This window comes from Salvelinus fontinalis, chromosome 4 (genome assembly GCF_029448725.1).
Source record: "Salvelinus fontinalis isolate EN_2023a chromosome 4, ASM2944872v1, whole genome shotgun sequence".
Lineage (NCBI taxonomy): Eukaryota > Metazoa > Chordata > Actinopteri > Salmoniformes > Salmonidae > Salvelinus > Salvelinus fontinalis.
The window spans coordinates 57,872,681-57,890,716 of NC_074668.1; the positions used below are offsets into that span (position 1 = coordinate 57,872,681).

Consider the following 18,036-nt stretch of genomic DNA (forward strand, 5'->3'; position numbering starts at 1 on the left):
TACTAACCTTTTGTTTGGAAGCTTTGATGCAGCCATCCTCTTCTCATGGTGCAACCAGGAAGTAAACAGCTCTGGTCATGTGACAATTTACACTAAACATGTGACACTGCACATCTTTCATTGAGACCCTTTATTATTTCAATATTTGCTGGAAATGCATTGATAGATCATTCAGTAACTTTTTTTAGAGCCTTATAACTGGAAAAGTATTTTACAGTCACTATTGTGACTGATGGGATTAAATAGCTTAAGAACAGATTCTTATTTTCATTGACGGCCTAAGAACAGTGGGTTAACTGCCTTGTTCAGGGGCAGAACGACAGATTTTTACCTTGTCAGCTCGGGGATTTGATCTTGCAACCTTTCGGTTACTAGTCCAACGTTCTAACCACTAGGCTACCTGCCGTTATGTGTCTCTTTTTTTACATTAAAAAAAATCTATTTATTTATTTATTTCTCTGTCTGTCTGTGATTCTGTACAGGATCACGGGGCAGCAGAGCTCAGGAGGTTCTGTGAAGGTTTCTTCCTGCAGCACATGGAACAGTTCGTGGAGAGAGAGGACTTCCACAGGCTGCTCCTGGGAGGGGCCCATCAGGACCAGCTCTCCCCAGAGACAGAGACCCGGAGCGGACCATGTCAGGACCAACACTCCTCTCTCCTCCTGGAGGATCTGGAGGTCACTTTGGTCCACAGGCTGCTCTCGCTGTACCCTCCCTGCAGAGAGTAAGCCACCGGCTGCGTCTCAGTAGTCATAGTTGGCTTCTTTGTTCTTCCATTGTCTCGTTTCCTTCAACTGTGCTGATGTGAAATAACTACATGTGAAAGACAAGTAGCTATATCTGCTCTTAAATGCCAGTTAGGGTGAAGGAAATGGGATGAGGAGAGGAGGCCACGTTAGAATATTGAGATGGACCCCGTGTGGGGAGAAGGACAGACATACCAGCATTCCTGGAGATAAATAACCGGTGTAGTGTAGAGTAGTAGCTCGCAGTGCGGTGATGTCCCCACTGTTGCCAGCACAGGTCGGTAATGCTAATCTGTCATGAGGGAGAGAAGAGGCTAGGTGAATCTGCCACCGGACAGAACACTTTTACTGTGATCCAACAGGCCCTCAAACCTGCTCTCTCTGCCTCTGTGAATGCCCAAGGTACTGCTAAGACGGTTACTTTAGTTTCAGTGTGATGGTTCGAGAAGCAATGGTAGTTAGCAGCTTCTTGCCACTCATGCCACAAATAGTGAAAGGACAACTGAAGGTGCTGCAAAAAGCTAAGAGACAGAAGCGTAATGAGTTTGCAGTTGTGGAACGCAACCTAACTGGATAACTGGAGAAGTACCGCTGCCATCTAGTGACGTGTAGGACTTATTCCACGGGACTGACATAAGAAATCTAGAAATAGTCCGTTGCTTAAGAGAGGAAATGGATGCAATGTACTATGGCTGGAATTGATCTAGAATATGATGAAGGTTTATGGATATACCGCCAATATAATAACCGGTACCGAGACTCTTTGTTCGTAAGAAATAAAGCATTTAGAGCATTTTGGACCGCTGTTACTTACTAGAGTCCATCCTCTCTCGTGTGGATGGAACTTGGGGTTGATACAGTATATATTGTACCGGAGTAACAGAACTCTTGAATATGTTGTTGTTCTGTAGATACAGTATGTCAATAAACGTTTCGCTCACAAGAATTAACATCAGCGTTTTGATATCAGCCGTTTTTTAGAATACTATGCACCCATGGAAGCGTCTAAGACCCAATCAGAAATCACCACCACGCAATTCCAAAGTCAACAGATTTATTTCCTTTTGCACTGAAGTTGTTCACAGTTATGTCACAAGGGGATACATTGCCAGTGGTTTCCTGCTAAAGACCAGCGCTCCTGGCGTTGTGTTCTACTGTATGTCCATCATCCTGTGTGGCCTGGTTACCCAATAGTACAAAATAGAAAGAATAACACTAATAGGTATTGCTTTATTTTATCTCTTCTGATACCAACTCCCACCCCAGACAGAATTCGTGACCAGAGTATCGGGTCTCTCTTTGATAGAGACTCTGTGTGTGTGTGTGTGTGTGTGCGCGCGCGCGCAGAGGATGCATTGCACGGTAAATGTGCACAATAGTATAAGGAAGTAGAGGGGAGGGTGCGAGAAAGAACTCAAAAGACGAACAAACAAACGAAGTGGTGAGAGAGAAAAGAAAAATAAGAGAAACAAATTAAGAGACAGGAAAGAACGAAAGAACGAATGAAAGAAAGAAAGAAAGAAAGAAAGAAAGGGGGAAAAAGGGACAGAACAATTCCAACAACTACATGCAAAGAAAAGACAAATGTTGGACATGCAAACGACATTACAAGGTAAAAGCTAAGAGTAGGAATCCCCTTGTTTTTTAAAAATAAGTTTGTCAGCAAATTGTTTTGTATTTACAAGGCGAGTGGCTGGAGTGATGTCATTGATGTCGTACACACACAACGAGGAGGAACGCACAATTATTATCAACAGACGGCTCATTCCTCTCAAAGAGACTAGTCTACATTCTTAAATTACCGTAAATCATTTTCCAAATGTATATATTACAAGCTTTCTCATCGAAGCTGGGAAAGAATGAATGTTCACAAAAACATTTAGAGAATGATCAATGATCAATAAATTAAAACATGACAAAAACAATCCTTAAATGATCTGATACATTTTCTACATCATTTATATAAATAACCCAGAATAAATTAAAACAAACATGACCAAAAAAATATACAATAAGGTACACAAATATACACAATAATTATGTCCACTATTGTCTGAATCCTGCAGATATTTCAAAGGAACATGAACAAGACAAAATGGAAGAAAATTAAACGCTGAAAATTCATCCCTACAACATTTAATCGATAAAACACGTCCAAAAAGTAGAAAACACAGAAGATAGCGATACGTTCTTAGCTAAACATAATGTCACAACTACACAAACGGTGTACATATGGGAACATATTGTAGTTAGTCTGTACAACAGAATAGATCATTCATTTGTGTACCCTCCCTCCCCGTTGCCCACCCAAAGTCAATTAACTCCATTTCATTTACAGCAATGACACAGAGTCTGAATACGTCTAAAGTGTTAAAATGCTGTAGCTCACAAAGAAGGACTACATTAAAAAGAATTACAATCCAGCCAAAGTTTAGCCAACGTTTGGCCAACGTCCATCCAACGTCCATCCAACGTCCAAGAGTCGCGCCTCCTCTCTCCAACTTTCATTGGAGCCAGTGGTTCTACTTCCATTCGTCTTTGTGCACAAGTCTATACATCCCCCCCCAGTGTGTGTGTGTAGGAGGATAGACAATGAGGAGAGAAAGGAGGAGAGGTGATGCGTATAGTATAGGTTTGACAAACATCAGTCTTTTTAAGGCTTTTCTCCAACTCTTCGGCTAATATGTCTCTGGGTGTCTGTCATGGTGAAGAGAGAGTCTCTAATACTCTAATGTTTAGCATGTGTGTGTGTGTGTGTGTGCGGGTGGAAAGCAGGAGGGGTGCATGGGGAGGAGGGGGACAGCAGTGTGAAGTATGTGAAGTCTTTCTCTTGTCCTCCGTCTCTGGCTCACTTACTCTCGTTGTTGACAAAGTGCCCCAGGTTGGGACACACACACTGTCCTCCATCTTGTTTCTCTAATAGGTTTTAGTGATGATCCCTGGTGGTAGAGACAAGGTCAAGCCATCATCACAGAGCAGACACACACACACACACACCAACACATCCCACGGCGTGGGAAAGGGACGAGAGGGTAGAGGAACAGAAAAGAAACATGGCTACATGTGGTACTTGTTATCGTCAAATACTGATCAATGATCGATTGCTAAAATCAAACAGGAGTCATTCCATTATTATACAGTACAAAAGTTTCTCCCTGTGATGACCGAAAGTTGAATTTTTTTGAGACACAAACACACTAAGCCTACTGACTAAAGCAAAGAAACCAGCAGCATCTCTCATTTCATTTCTCATCTCTCACACACTCTTGTGGGTTTTGTATTGGGTTTTGAATGACCTGATAACAGGTGGTTATTATCTAGTCATGCAACAGAGAGCTAGCTACTTCTCTCCGGTCTTAAGGTTGTTCCCCAGTCCGGCTGGTGGCGGCCATCTTTGTTTGTTTGTCTTTGCCCAGAAGCGGGGGGCATTTAGAGTCAGTGGGCTGAGTGGGCGGGGGACATGGCTCGTTTCGCCTGCTGCCGGGGGCATGCTTGGCAGGGGCGGGGCTAGGTGTGCCGGGTGTGCCAGGGGGGTTGTACGACGCCTGGCTGTTCTTCTCGTCTGAAAAAAGCTGTTTAATTACGTCAAAGAAGTTACTCAACGGGCTGCCTAGGTACAAAGATGGGAAGAAAAGAAAAAGAGAGAGAGAGAGAGAACAAACAACGAATGAGCAATGGGGTTAACGTGAGGAGGAAGAGGAGAGGGTGATAGGAGGAGAGGGTGATGATGAGGAAAGGACTGGAGGTATTGTTCCAGGAGGTAAAAAGGAGACTCATTAGCCACATGGATGGTAAAAAAGAGGATTTGATTATATGTGTTAGACTGTTAGTATATACAGTACCAGTCCAAAATTTGGACACAGCTACTCATTCAAGGATTTTTTTTTATTCTTACTATTTTCTACATTGTAGAATAATAGTGAAGACATCACAACTGTGAAATTATACATATGGAATCATGTAGTAATGGCATACAGAAGACAGCCCTATTTGGTAAAAGTCCATATTATGGCAAGAACAGCTCAAATAAGCAAAGAGAAACGACAGTCCAGCATTACTTTAAGACAAGAAGGTTAGTCAATCCGGAAAATGTCAAGAACTTTAAAAGTTTCTACAAGTGCAGTCACAAAAACCATGTAGCACTATGATGACACTGGCTCTCATGAGGACCACCACAAGAAAAGGAAGACCCAGAGTTACCTCTGCTACAGAGGATACCTTCTTTAGAGTTAACTTCACCTCAGATTGCAGCCCAAATAAATGCTTCACAGAGTTTAAGTAACAGACACATCTCAACATCAACTGTTCAGAGGAGACTGCGTGAACCAGGCCTTCATGGTCAAATTGCTGCAAAGAAACCACTTACTAAAGGACACCAATAATAAGAAGAGACTTGCTTGGGCAAAGAAACGTGCAATGGACATTAGACTGGTGGAAATCTGTCCTTTGGTCTGATGAGTCCAAATTTGAGATTTTTGGTTCCAACCGCCATGTCTTTGTGAGTTGCAGAGTAGGTGAACGGATGATCTCTGCATGTGAGGTTCCCACTGTGAAGCATGGAGGAGGAGGTGTGATGGTATGTGGGTGCTTTGCTGGTGACACTGTCTGTGATTTATTTAGAATTCAAGGCACACTTAACCAGCATGGCTACCACAGCATTCTGCAGCAATACTCCATCCCGTCTGGTTTGCGCTTAGTGGGACTATCACCCAAAACAAACCTCCCGGCTGTGCAACGGTTATTTGACCAAGGAGAGTGATGGAGCGCTGCATCAGATGACCTGGTCTCCACAATCACCCGACCTCAACCCAATTGAGATGGTTTGGGAGGAGTTGGACTGCAGAGTGAATGAAAAGCAGCCAACAAGTGCTCAGCACATGTGGGAACTCCTTCAAGCCTGTTGGAAAAGCATTCCTCATGAAGCTGGTTTAGAGAATGCCAAGAATGTGCAAAGCGGTCATCAAGGCAAAGGGTGGCTACTTGTTTAACACTTTTTTGGTTACTACATGATTCCATATGTGTTATTTCATAGTTTTGAAGTCTTCACTATTATTCTACAATGTAGAAAATAGTAAAAAATAAAAAATATACCTGGAATGAGTAGGTGTGTCCAAACTTTGTACTGGTACTGTACGTTAATTCCGTCTCTAGGATGAGGTTATGGTGCATCAGTATTAAAGTGCTAAATTAGGAGACCTAAAGTTTGAACAATAGTAATCCATAAAAAAAATGTAGGCTTCACATAAAACCTGTGGGCTTTTGAGTCTCTGTTCTACCTGGTTGGGGTGAGAGTGGTGACATAGGAGGGCTAGCTTGAGCTCTGGAAGGGTAATGACTAAAATGACACGGTTTGGGACAGGGGTGTCCAAATCTACATCCTACTGAGTGCAGGTTTTTGTTCCAGCCCTGCTCTAACACTCCTGATTTAGCTCGTCAAGATTAGAAGAGGATTAGTAGAAATAGGAGTGGTAGAGCAGGGCTGTAACCAAAGCCTGCACGCCCAATTGCTCTCTTTCTGACGAAAGGAGGGAGGAGAGGAAGGGACGGGAACGTGAGTAGCATTTCAGAGTACCACAAAACATAATGTCTTGCCTTCCAAGCTCCTGGTAACTATCCCAATCACCACAATAAAGCATACCTTAGAATGAGTCCATACAGTGCTCACAGACAAACACAGACAATGTCAACAACATGCCATCATCACAATAACATCACTCATCACACAACCAATTTCACTTTCAAGTAAGAGGAATTTTTGGGCCGGTTTCCCGGACACAGATTAAGCCTTGTGCTGGACTAAAAAGCATGCTCAATGGGGATCCTAAATTGGAAGGGCTTTTTAATCCAGTAACAGGCTTAATCTGGGCCTGCGAAGCCAGCCCTTAGTGTTGCACTGAGAGTCAAACATAGACAGGTTTACTCCTAACTTTCTTGAAATCTATCAGTCTAACTGTCCTTTTAAAGTTAATAAGGTGTGTGTTTTTTGTTGTTGACCAAACACAAAATACTTACGCAATGTCATCTTGCTATCACTTACCATTGTTCTTTTGCTACATAGCCATTTGTTACTGATGGTCTACAATGTGTTTCACCCATGGAATGGACGGGAGGGGGAGTGGACATTAATGTGCATCCCAACACACACTGTGCCATACAGCCCCATGCAAAGGATTATACGCACGCACGCACACACACACACACACACGCGCGCAGCTGTGCATTAGTGACACCATAGTGCGTTGATGGTGAAGAGGTTAAGAGTCATCAGGTGTAGTGAGGGAGGCTCAGGCTAGTAGCTTGCTGTTTGCCAATCGAGTGAGTATTTCATTAGGGAAACAGTGGGTATTTGATGAATTTAGTATTTTATTGTGATTACATATTCAGAGAAACAGTGAGTATTGTCTTAGTGGTTCTTACCACGCTTGGAGGGTTTGCTGGTTAGAGTGTCTGACCGCTGAGAGACATCTGGGAGCAGAGTACACAGTTACTCTCTAACACACCTCTATAGTGTCAGGTGGTATATACAAATGAAGAATTGTATACATCTTTACATACATTTAGCATTTTTTTGTCTGAAATAAATGCGCATGGGTCCTTTTCTATGAGTACGAATTATGGCTGTTATTAAACTTGGAATATCTTGGAATATATTGGAATATATTAAACCTGGAATATCTCCGCACCGCCAATCGCCTCAACTATAGGCAAGCTCGATGGGCCCTGCTATTCACTCTGTTCAACTTTACCATCTCCTACCGCCCGGGGTCCAAGAATGTGAAGCCGGATGCGCTCCCACATCTCTATAGCCCCGCTGCCACACCGTCGGATCCCGAGACCATCCTCCCTACCCCTTGTCTAGCGTCTGCACTCATCTGGGGTATAGAGAACCAGGTCCGTGAGCCGCAGCGCTCCCAGCCATTTGCCTGCAACCTGTCGTGTAATAAACATCTGAGATTCAAACTGTCTGTCTCCCGTGTCTGCATCTGGGTCTTATCCTGAGTCGTGTTGTGTAGTTTCATACCCTAAGAAGACTCGAGGCTGTAACCGCTGCCAAAAACGCTTCAACAAAGTACTGAGTAAAGGGTTTGAATACTTATGTAAACGTGCAGATTTGCTAACGTTTCTAAAAACCGTTTTGCTTTGTCATTATGGGGTATTGTGTGTATATTAATCAGGGGGGGGGGCGATTTAATCTATTTTAGGCTGTAACATAACAAAATGTGGAAAAAGTCAAGGGGTCTGAATACTTTCCGAATATAACTGTTTAAAAGCCAATCGGAATACTTCATCTATTGGAGTCCTGTGTTTTGGCGTGGATATATAGCGTTTTGCCACAAAACATAATTATTTGTCTAAAATAAGTCAATTCTCTAAAATAAAATGACCTTGCAATATTTTCAACAAGATAATGTCTTATTTTCACTAGCCCATGGCATGGTAAAATAAAAAGAACAGCTCTATCTCTTTCACAAGATGTGTTTTAATTAATGTCAATTCACCAACATTTCAGAAAATGTAAATATTGCGTTTTGGAATCAAAACCCATCAAATGGGAAGTCTTATTCTTACTTGCATGGATGTTTAAAGTCCGTGCATTTCAAAGGGGGAGGGTGGGTGTCTACCTCCATTGCTTCTCTTCAGACTTTCTGTTTCTCTCTGTCTCTACCTGTCTGTCAGTCTGTCTCTAGATAGGTCTGACTCTCTGTAGGTAACTCTTTCTTGTTCTCGATCGATCTCTTATCTATGAGGTAAATTACCTGGGTAGGGTGAAAGCTGATGGGAGATTAGAAATATTCTACCTGGGAGGGGGGGGGGCACTCAAAGTACAAAAGAACGAGAAAATGTATTTGCGCAAACAGACACATTCACACACACGCACACCGGCCTTCCTTTTCCCCATGAAATATTCACACGTACAAATGAAGTCAGAATTCATACAGTACGAGTGTCATCTGTAGTAGCTAATAGTACTCTTAAAACTTGGCACCGCATGCAGTCCCCTCTGGTCTCGGACACTGAAGGAGTGATTGCAAACAGATTGCACAGATCTGTTTCAAATATTAGACTAGCGGTTGATTTAATATTAGTAAAGGTTGTGGTTGGTCAAATAGTTTTTGGGCTGAAACACATGCCCTCAGTGTGTCGCTGTCATACGTGGCACACACTGTTCAGTATCAGTGTGTGATATCTAGCATCCAGTGCATTAATCCACCCCAGAGCCATAGGCACACAGAGTTAGGCAAACTCAGTTTCAGAATGACCTAGGCGGCCATATTGGCACCAAAAAGACCAAGAACATCACATGCATGGAATATTTGGAGCCGACATAGATGATCAGTTTCCAGACTCTGTGTAGAATGTCTATGGCTCTGGTTGAAACCTGTGCATTCCACACAGCATGCCAGACCAGTCATTCAGTTATTTTTGTGATTCTCTGACAAGTACAGTTAGATTGAAGCTGTGGATGACCACCAAAAGCAGGCTGGGATGGACTGACAGGTGAAAGAGGGTGAGAGGAAAATAAGAAGATAGAGATGGATAGAAAAGGGATAGAAAATACAGGGCTAGAGGGTTGTGGTCAATTCCAGCTCAACTAATTCTGGAAAACAACTGAATTTCAGTTAATTCATTGGAAATCAACCAGTATTTGAAATTATATTTTTTCAATTCATTACTTGAATTTCAATGAATTCCCCTGAATATGGTAAAACCTTTGACCCCAAACCTGAAAAAGGGACAAAGACATGGACAGATGACAAAGAAAACAGAGAAAAACTGAAAGAACGAGAAATAAAGAAAAAGAAAGAAAGAAAGAAAGAAAGAAAAAGAGAGTGAAAGCAAAAAGAGGGGTGGGGATGAGTTATTGATGGAGAAAGTGGTTGTGGTGTTGCATACAGTGAACAATTTAAAGAGGGATGGGGATGAGTTATTGATGGAGAAAGTGGTTGTGGTGTTGCATACAGTGAACAATTTAAAGAGGGATGGGGATGAGTTATTGATGGAGAAAGTGGTTGTGGTGTTGCATACAGTGAACAATTTAAAGAGGGATGGGGATGAGTTATTGATGGAGAATGTCGTTGTGGTGTTGCATACAGTGAACAATTTAAAGAGGGATGGGGATGAGTTATTGATGGAGAAAGTGCTTGCATACAGTGCCTGATAACAGTTCCCATCTGTGACAGGGTGAGTCAAAGGCAGTCAAAGTGCTACGACTGCTAGCTGGTACGTGTGCTAAATGTGTGAACTAGAGAGTGGGGTCAAACCAGTGTTATTCACTCCTGGTCTAAGAAGTAGGTAGGTGTGTGTGTGTGTGTGTGTGTGTGTGTGTGTGTGTGTGTGTGTGTGTGTGTGTGTGTGTGTGTGTGTGTGTGTGTGTGTGTGTGTGTGTGTGTGTGTGTGTGTGTGTGTGTGTGTGTGTGTGTGTGTGTGTGTCAGGCCAGCTTGCTAGCAGTAAAGGGAAATTTAAAAAAAAATCCAACTTCATATTCATTATCTCCAGAGACGACCCCCCCCCAACATATGTGAAAATGGCATGTTTCTATGTTTTGTAGTAAACAATGACATCACAAATGACATCATCAACCAATTAGTAGACAATGAGTAGAAAATGCCTACTCATAAATGGTTAAAATGCACTCCGATGATTTAATTGGAAACACTTATCTTCCTCTATCTTTTTTTTTACTACAAAACCTAGAAACATGTACTTTTCATGTATGTTGATGTTGGGGTGGTGCTGCAGATGATGAATAGGAAGTTTAACATTTTAGAAATGTCCCTTTAACACACCTGTACACTTCCCCAAGGATTTGATGAGGAGTTGATTATTTGAGTCAGGTGTTAAAGCACTAGACTAGGACACCCACATTAGCCTGCACACACTCATACTCTGGTCCCAAGAGTAAAGAAGATGGCTCTAGCCTTATTAAATTCTATAGTATGTTCTATGTAATTTATGTAATACCATGTCTCACCAGCAGTGGGTGCTGTTATCAAGTGAAGAAACCCCAAGTTAATACAATACAGGCACATAAAAAAAAACAACAAGGACAAGTGAAGAACAGAACGTGACTCTGTCTTTCTTTTCTTCCATTCCTCCCTGGTCAACCCATCTTCCTCCCAGAATATCAAACTATATAATACATACATGTACTGAGCTAATGTGAGGGGGATAGTTTTGAAGTGTTACATCATTTTGGTCCTTATTATCTACATGGGAAGGTTAATTCAATTCTGTGTGTGTAGGTCATGACTGAGCTCTGGTGTGTGAATGCAAGAAAGTCAGGAGAGAGTGTGACGTCTCGAAGATACCAACGTTGTTGCTTTGTTGGTGCCGGGTGCATCTGCCATGGTTTGCGCCATGCATGTGAGTCGAGACGCGCTGTGACTGTGGCGTTGCCGTGAGCTACGGGGATGCCGAGAGAGGGGGGTGAGGGGGGTGAGTGGGGGGGGGGGGGGGGGTAGTGGGGGGGTGTAGGGGGGAGAGGTGAGGGTCTCTACTTACCAGAGATCTGCTGGACCCCGGGCTGGTCATGTGAGCTCATCAGTTGAGCCTGAATGGTCTCAACCACACGCTTGAAACGGCGGCTGGGACCTGGTGAGAGAGGGGGAGAGGGGGAGAGACGGAGAGAAAAATGAGGGATGTAGAGAGTGAGGAGGAGAGAGAGAGCACGAGGAAAGAGATATAGAGGAGGTGGAGGAAGGGTGTGAGAGAGAAATAGAGAGAAACAGTCCTAGAACTTGATTGACTGAAAAATAATAAATACTTTTGAAAATAACCAGAATGATTGACAGAAAATAAGCTTGTGACGTTGAAACACCAGTAGGACGCAAAGATGTTATGAAATGTTATGAACACAATGGTATAATTTCCATTATATTTTTCTCACAATAGCCTCAATGAAGCTTCAATTTTAAATCAGGCACATGTAAATCTCAAAGGAATTCAGCTGAATTAAATGAGAGTCTGTTCAACATCAATTTAACATAAATGATCCACATGGGAATAAGCAGAGAAACTGCAGAGACAACACAGAATACTTGGCTGGAGATGATGCTCCAGTGTCATTGGCCAGAGGTTGTCCTTTGAGACTCAGCAGGGACTAAAGTGCAGTGTGATTATGGTGGGAAAAGGTCTCTGTTTCTCTGTCCTCCTTCTCACCAGGCTTCTGTGTAATGGTGCTTGCATCAGCTGGTGTATGTGCTTGTACTCGTGTGTACATATTCAGGAAGTGTCTGTGTGTATACAGTGTTTGTGTGTGTATGTTAATGTGTGTGTGTGTGTGTGCACGCATGTGCCTGCCTAACTGCCTGCCTGTCTGTGTGTGTTACCTGAGAGCAGGGTGAAGGTGACCGAATAGATGCCGTTCTCTTTGGTGGCGGCGGTGCTCTCTGTATAGGTGATGTCCACTTGGAACTTGACCGGCTTCTGAAACACTGTAGGGCCGGCTGTAGACTTATACTCCGCCCGGAAACTTGTCTGACTGATCACACTGTGGCTCAGACTGGGGATCTATATGAGAGAGAGGAGAAGGGAGGGAGAGTGGGGGAAAGGTGGGAAGCAGGGGGTAGGAAAGCAGAGGGAGAGAGATGGGAAAGGGAGGTGGAGGGTGGGAAAGAGAAAGCGAAAACAAAGAGAGAGCACAGGAAAAAAAAGAGAGAAAATAATCTGTTTCAATACAGAGACCATGTGTGACTAGTGAGAAAAATAATATGTACAGTGCCTTGCAAAAGTATTCATCCCCCTTGGCGTTTTTCCTATTTTGTTGCATTACAACCTGTCATTTAAATAGATTTTTATTTGGATTTTATGCAACGGACATACACAAAATAGTCCAAATTGGTGAAGTGAAAAAAAAAAATAACTTGTTTAAAAAAGAAAAGTGGTGCGTGCATATTTATTCCCCCCCTTTGCTATGAAGCCCCTAAATAAGATCTGGTGCAACCAAATACCTTCAGAAATCACATAATTAGTTAAATAAAGTCCACCTGTGTGCAATCTAAGTGTCACATGATCTCAGTATATATACACCTGTTCTGAAAGGCCCCAGAGTCTGCAACACCACTAAGCAAGCAGCACCATGAATACCAAGGAGCTCTCCAAACAGGTCAGGGACAAAGCTGTGGAGAAGTACAGATCAGGGTTGGGTTATAAAAAAATATCAGAAACTTTTAACATCCCACGGAGCACCATTAAATCCATTATTAAAAAATTGAAAGAATATGGCACCACAACAAACCTGCCAAGAAAGAGCCACCCACCAAAACTCACGGACCAGGCAAGAAGGGCATTAATTGGGGATGGGGGCGCTGTTTAGACTATTTATGCTAATTGGGTAATTTTTGAAACGGCTTCCCACAAAATCCTTGATCGTACAATATGCATATTATTATTATTATTGGATAGAAAACAGTCTATAGTTTCTATAGGAGTTGAAATTTTGTCTCTAAGTGGAACAGAGCCCATTCTACAGCAATTTCCCTGACATGGATTCAGATTTCAGAAATGTTGGCCACTGTTCTGAAGTCAGTTAAAAGGGCACTGATATTGCTATGACTATACGGACACTTCTTACGTCTTCCCCTGGATGCCTTTACGTGATGACGATTCCAATGGGGTCGATTGCGCGTTCACAGGCCCTACAAATGAAAAAACCCTGAGGCTAGTCATTCTTTTGGAGCTGCGTCATGCGCCTAGAGGACACCGGCCCGCACCTGTTCCAAGCATTAGTGAAGGGGGTAATATTACTCGGGTCATGTTTCTACTCGTTATGGGAGTTAAAAACATCATAAGGTAGTTAATTTAAAGCGTTTTATAGCAATTTATATCCGTTTAGTGCGATTTTGGGACATTTATTTTTGCAACGATGTGAATAGTTGGGCACGCTTTTCAGTTCATCCCGAACGCAGTTGGCATTTCCACATGGCAAGAGGACAGCTTTCCACCAAAAGACGATTGCTCCCAAGAAAGGATCCTTTGCCCAAGATACTGATGGAAGAACAGCTCAAGGTAGGACATTTTTATTATGATAAATCGTGTTTCTGTCGAAACATTTTAGTGGCTTAGGACGCCATGTTTTTTGACGTAGCTTCGCTTGGCGCAAACTGTATTGAAAAGTAAGGATAAATTAAAAAATGTTATTCCGCAATTGTATTAAGAATTAAATTGTCTATCAATCCCTGTCCACCCTATATTTTTTAGTCACGTTTATGAGTATTTATGTATAAGAGTAGATCACTGTCTAAGTGGCGCAAGGACTTTTTCTGACCAGCTTGTCTACATTTCACATTGTCTAACCATGATTTTGGTGGCTAAATATAAACATTTGCGATCAAACTCTATATGGATTGTGTAATATGATGTTACAGGAGTGTCATCGGAAGAATTCTGAGAAGGTTAGTGAAAAAATTAATATCTTTTGGCGATGTTGACTTTTATCGCTCACTTTGGCTAGAATCAATGCTGGGCTGCTATGTGCTATGTGCTACGCTAATATAACGATTTATTGTGTTTTCGCTGTAAGACACTTAGAAAATCTGAAATATTGTCTGTATTCACAGGATCTGTGTCTTTCGATTCGTGTATGCTGTGTATTTTTACGAAATGTTTGATGATTAGTAAGTAGGTAAACACGTTGCTCTAAGTAGTTTTTCTATTCCATTTGTGACGGTGGGTGCAATTGTAACCTATGCCATCTACCTGAAATATGCACTTTTTTTTAACAAAACCTATCCCATACCATAAATATGTTATCAGACTGTCATCTGATGAGTTTTTTTGTTGGTTAGGGGCTATAAATATCTTAGTTTAGTCGAATTGGTGATGGCTACTGGTGTTGGTGGACAAATAAAAGATGGTGGATTATGCTAATGTGTTTTTAGGTAATAGATGTACATCTTTACATATTGTGTCTTCCCTGTAAAACATTTTAAAAATCGGACAAGTTGACTGGATTCACAAGATCTGTGTCTTTCATTAGCTGTATTGGACTTTAATGTGTGAAAGTTAAATATTAAAAAAAAAATTTTTTTTTGAATTTCGCGGCACTGGTTTTCAGTGGGGGGGGGGGGGGGGGGGGGGTGTGCCGCTAGCGCCACGCTGATCCTAGACAGGTTAATCAGAAAGGCAACAAAGAGGCCAAAGTTAAGCCTGAAGGAGATGCAAAGCTTCATAGCGGAGATTGGAGTATCTGTCCATTGGACCACTTTAAGCCGTACACTTCACAGAGCTGGGCTTTACGGAAGAGTGGCCAGAAAAAAGCCATTGCTTAAAGAAAAAAATAAGCAAACACGTTTGGTGTTCTCTAAAAGGCATGTGGAAGACTCCTCAAACATATGGTAGAAGGTACTCTGGTAAGATGAGAATAAAATTGAGCTTTTTGGCCATCAAGGAAAACGCTATGTCTGGCGCAAACCCAACACCTCTCATCACCCCGAGATCCCCATCCCCACAGTGAAGCATGGTGATGGCAGCATCATGCTTTGCGATGTTTTTTAGTGACAGGGACTGGGAAACTGGTCAGAATTGAAGGAATGATGGATTGCACCAAATAGAGGGAAATTCTTGAGGGAAACCTGCTTCAGTCTTCCAGAGATTTGAGACTGGGACGGAGGTTCACCTTACAGCAGGACAATGACCCTAAGCATACTGCTAAAGCAACACTCAAGTGGTTTAAGGGGAAACATTTAAATGTCTTGAAATGGCCTAGTCAAACCTCAGACCTCAATTCAATTGAGAATCTGTGGTATGACTTAAAGATTGTTGTACACCCGCGGAACCCATCCAATTTGAAGGAGCTGGAGCAGTTTTGTCTTGAAGAATGGGCAAAAATCCCAGTGGCTAGATGTGCCAAGCTTATAAAGACATACCCCAAGAGACTTGCAGCTGTAATTGCTGCAAAAAGGTGAATCTACAAAGTATTGACTTTGGGGGGTGTGAATAGTTATGCACGCTCAAGTTTTCCGTTTTTTTGTCTTATTTCTTGTTTGTTTCACAAGAAAAAATTGTTTGCATCTTCAAAGTGGTAGGCATGTTGTGTAAGTCAAATGATACAAACCCCCCCCAAAAAATATATTTTAATTCCAGGTCGTAAGGCAACAAAATAGGAAAAATACCAAGGGGGTGAATACTTTCGCAAGCCACTGTATACGAGCTAAAATACAGAGGAGAGACAAAGAGAGACAAGACAAGACAGGAAGAGACAACACTGGATCTGTTACACTACAGCACACCGCTGTTAGGGACCATCAGACTCTGAGTCAATTACAATAGACAGCGGGTCACACAGCAACAATGCAGTGTTGGGTGCCTTTGAAAATACACGAAAACAAACCCGCTGGGAAATATTGCAGAGGTTAGATAATTGGCAAGGTGTAGGGTTAATGCAAGCCAACTACTGTAGTGTATGATGATGGTTGTGTCATGTCAGTGTCAAAGTCAGTATCCGTCCGTTGTCGTGACTGTATTGACGCTTTGATATACCATTATAATGACACAGCTATGCACAGCGTGGCCAAGAAAAACTTAAGAAGACTCAATCAAGTCCTTTCCTTGGCTCTCTTTAATGTCAGAAACCAGACTGCTGTGCACCAATCATATGCAGACTACAAAAAGCAGGCTGCTGTTCACTGATTACACAATTACACTGCCCTTCACTGGGAAAGCAGCAGAGGGAAATGCAGGAGGTAGCACTGACTAAAAGTTGCTGTAAATCGAAAGATTAATCACAGATGCTTTATAGTGAATTTATCCACTTCACCTCATGGACAAACCAATGAACATAGCCATCACTTTGTGTGCTAGCTCTAATAATGATTTCAAGACCAGAATTTTTGAAGACCAGAATTTTTAAATATAATTCCATACAATAACAAGTCAAATAGTTTTACGATCCCCTAACCAATTGTGCTATTGTGTGTGTTTTTTCGCGTTATTTCTAACTTATTTTGTACGTAATGTTTCTGCCACTGTGTCTTATGACCGAAAAGAGCCAAGTGCCCAAGAACACTAAGGTAACCTGCCTAAATGACTACCGACCCGTAGCACTCACGTCTGTAGCCATGAAGTGCATTGAAAGGTTGGTCATGGCTGACATCAACACCATTATCCAAGAAACCCTAGACCCACTGCAATTTGCATACCGCCCCAACAGATCCACAGATGACGCAATCACTATTGCACTCCACACTGCCCTTTCCCACCTGGACAAAAGGAACACCTATGCGAGAATGCTATTCATTGACTACAGCTCAGCGTTCAACACCGTAGTGCCCTCAAAGCTAATCACTAAGCTATGGATCCTGGGACTAAACACCTCCCTCTGCAACTGGATCCTGGACTTCCTGACGGGCCGCCCCCAGGTGGTAAGGGTAGGTAGTAACACATCCGCCATGCTGATCCTCAACATAGAGGCCCCTCAGAGATGCGCGCTCAGTCCCCTCCTGTACTCCCTGTTCACTCATGACTACGTGGCCAGGCACGACTCCAACACCATCATCACGTTTGCAGATGACACAACAGTGGTAGGCCTGATCACCGGCAACGAAGATTCAGCCTATAGGGAGGAGGTCAGAGGCCTGGCCGTGTGGTGCCAGGACAACAACCTCTCCCTCAACGTGATCAAAGACAAAGGAGATGATTGTGGACTGCAGGAATAGGAGGACCGAGCACGCCCCTATTCTCATCGACGGGGCTGTAGTGAAGCAGGTTGAGAGCTTCAAGTTCCTTGGTGTCCACATCAACAACTAACTAGAATGGTCCATACACACCAAGACAGTCGTGAAGAGGGCACGACAAAGCCTATTCCCCCTCAGGAGACTGAAAAGATTCAGCATGGCTCCTCAGATCCTAAAAAGGTTCTACAGCTGCAACATCGAGAGCATCCTGACCGGTTGCATCACTGCCGGCACTACAGAGGGTACATCACTGGGGCCAAGCTTCCTGCCATCCAGGACCTCTATACCAGGCGATATCAGAGGAAGGCCCTAAAAATTGTCGAAGACTCTAGCCACCCTAGTCATAGACTGTTCTCTCTGCTACCGCACGGCAAGCGGTACCAGAGTGCCAAGTCTAAGTCCAAATGGCTTCTTAACAGCTTCTACCCTTACACCATAAGACTCCTGAACAGTTAATCAAAGGGCTACCCAGACCCCTCTTTTACGCTGCTGCTACTCTCTGATTATTATCCCATGCCTAGTCACTTTAACTCTACCTACATGTACATATTCCCTCAATTGCCTCGACTAACCGGTGTCCCTGCACATTGACTCTGTACCGGTACCACCTGTATAC

The 18,036-nt window shown here is 42.8% G+C and overlaps 2 protein-coding genes across 2 annotated transcripts in view; one reads left to right on the plus strand and one right to left on the minus strand.

Moving 5' to 3' along the window:
* Window positions 1–1,648, plus strand: part of LOC129854044 (ankyrin repeat and BTB/POZ domain-containing protein 2-like) — a 29,390-nt gene extending 27,742 nt beyond the window's left edge. The window contains exon 15 of the mRNA XM_055920666.1: window positions 483–1,648. Coding sequence (XP_055776641.1) covers window positions 483–728 — 246 coding nt within the window. The 3' untranslated portion in view covers window positions 729–1,648. The remainder of the gene's footprint in view (window positions 1–482) is intronic.
* Window positions 1,649–1,783: 135 nt separating this feature from the next.
* LOC129852897 (serine/threonine-protein kinase BRSK2-like) overlaps window positions 1,784–18,036 on the minus strand; it is a 95,311-nt gene continuing 79,058 nt past the window's right edge. The window contains exons 17-20 of the mRNA XM_055918505.1: window positions 12,078–12,258; window positions 11,251–11,340; window positions 7,164–7,211; window positions 1,784–4,356 (exon numbers count right to left, since the gene is read on the minus strand). Of these exons, the coding sequence (XP_055774480.1) occupies window positions 4,103–4,356; window positions 7,164–7,211; window positions 11,251–11,340; window positions 12,078–12,258 (573 nt within the window). The 3' untranslated portion in view covers window positions 1,784–4,102. The remainder of the gene's footprint in view (window positions 4,357–7,163; window positions 7,212–11,250; window positions 11,341–12,077; window positions 12,259–18,036) is intronic.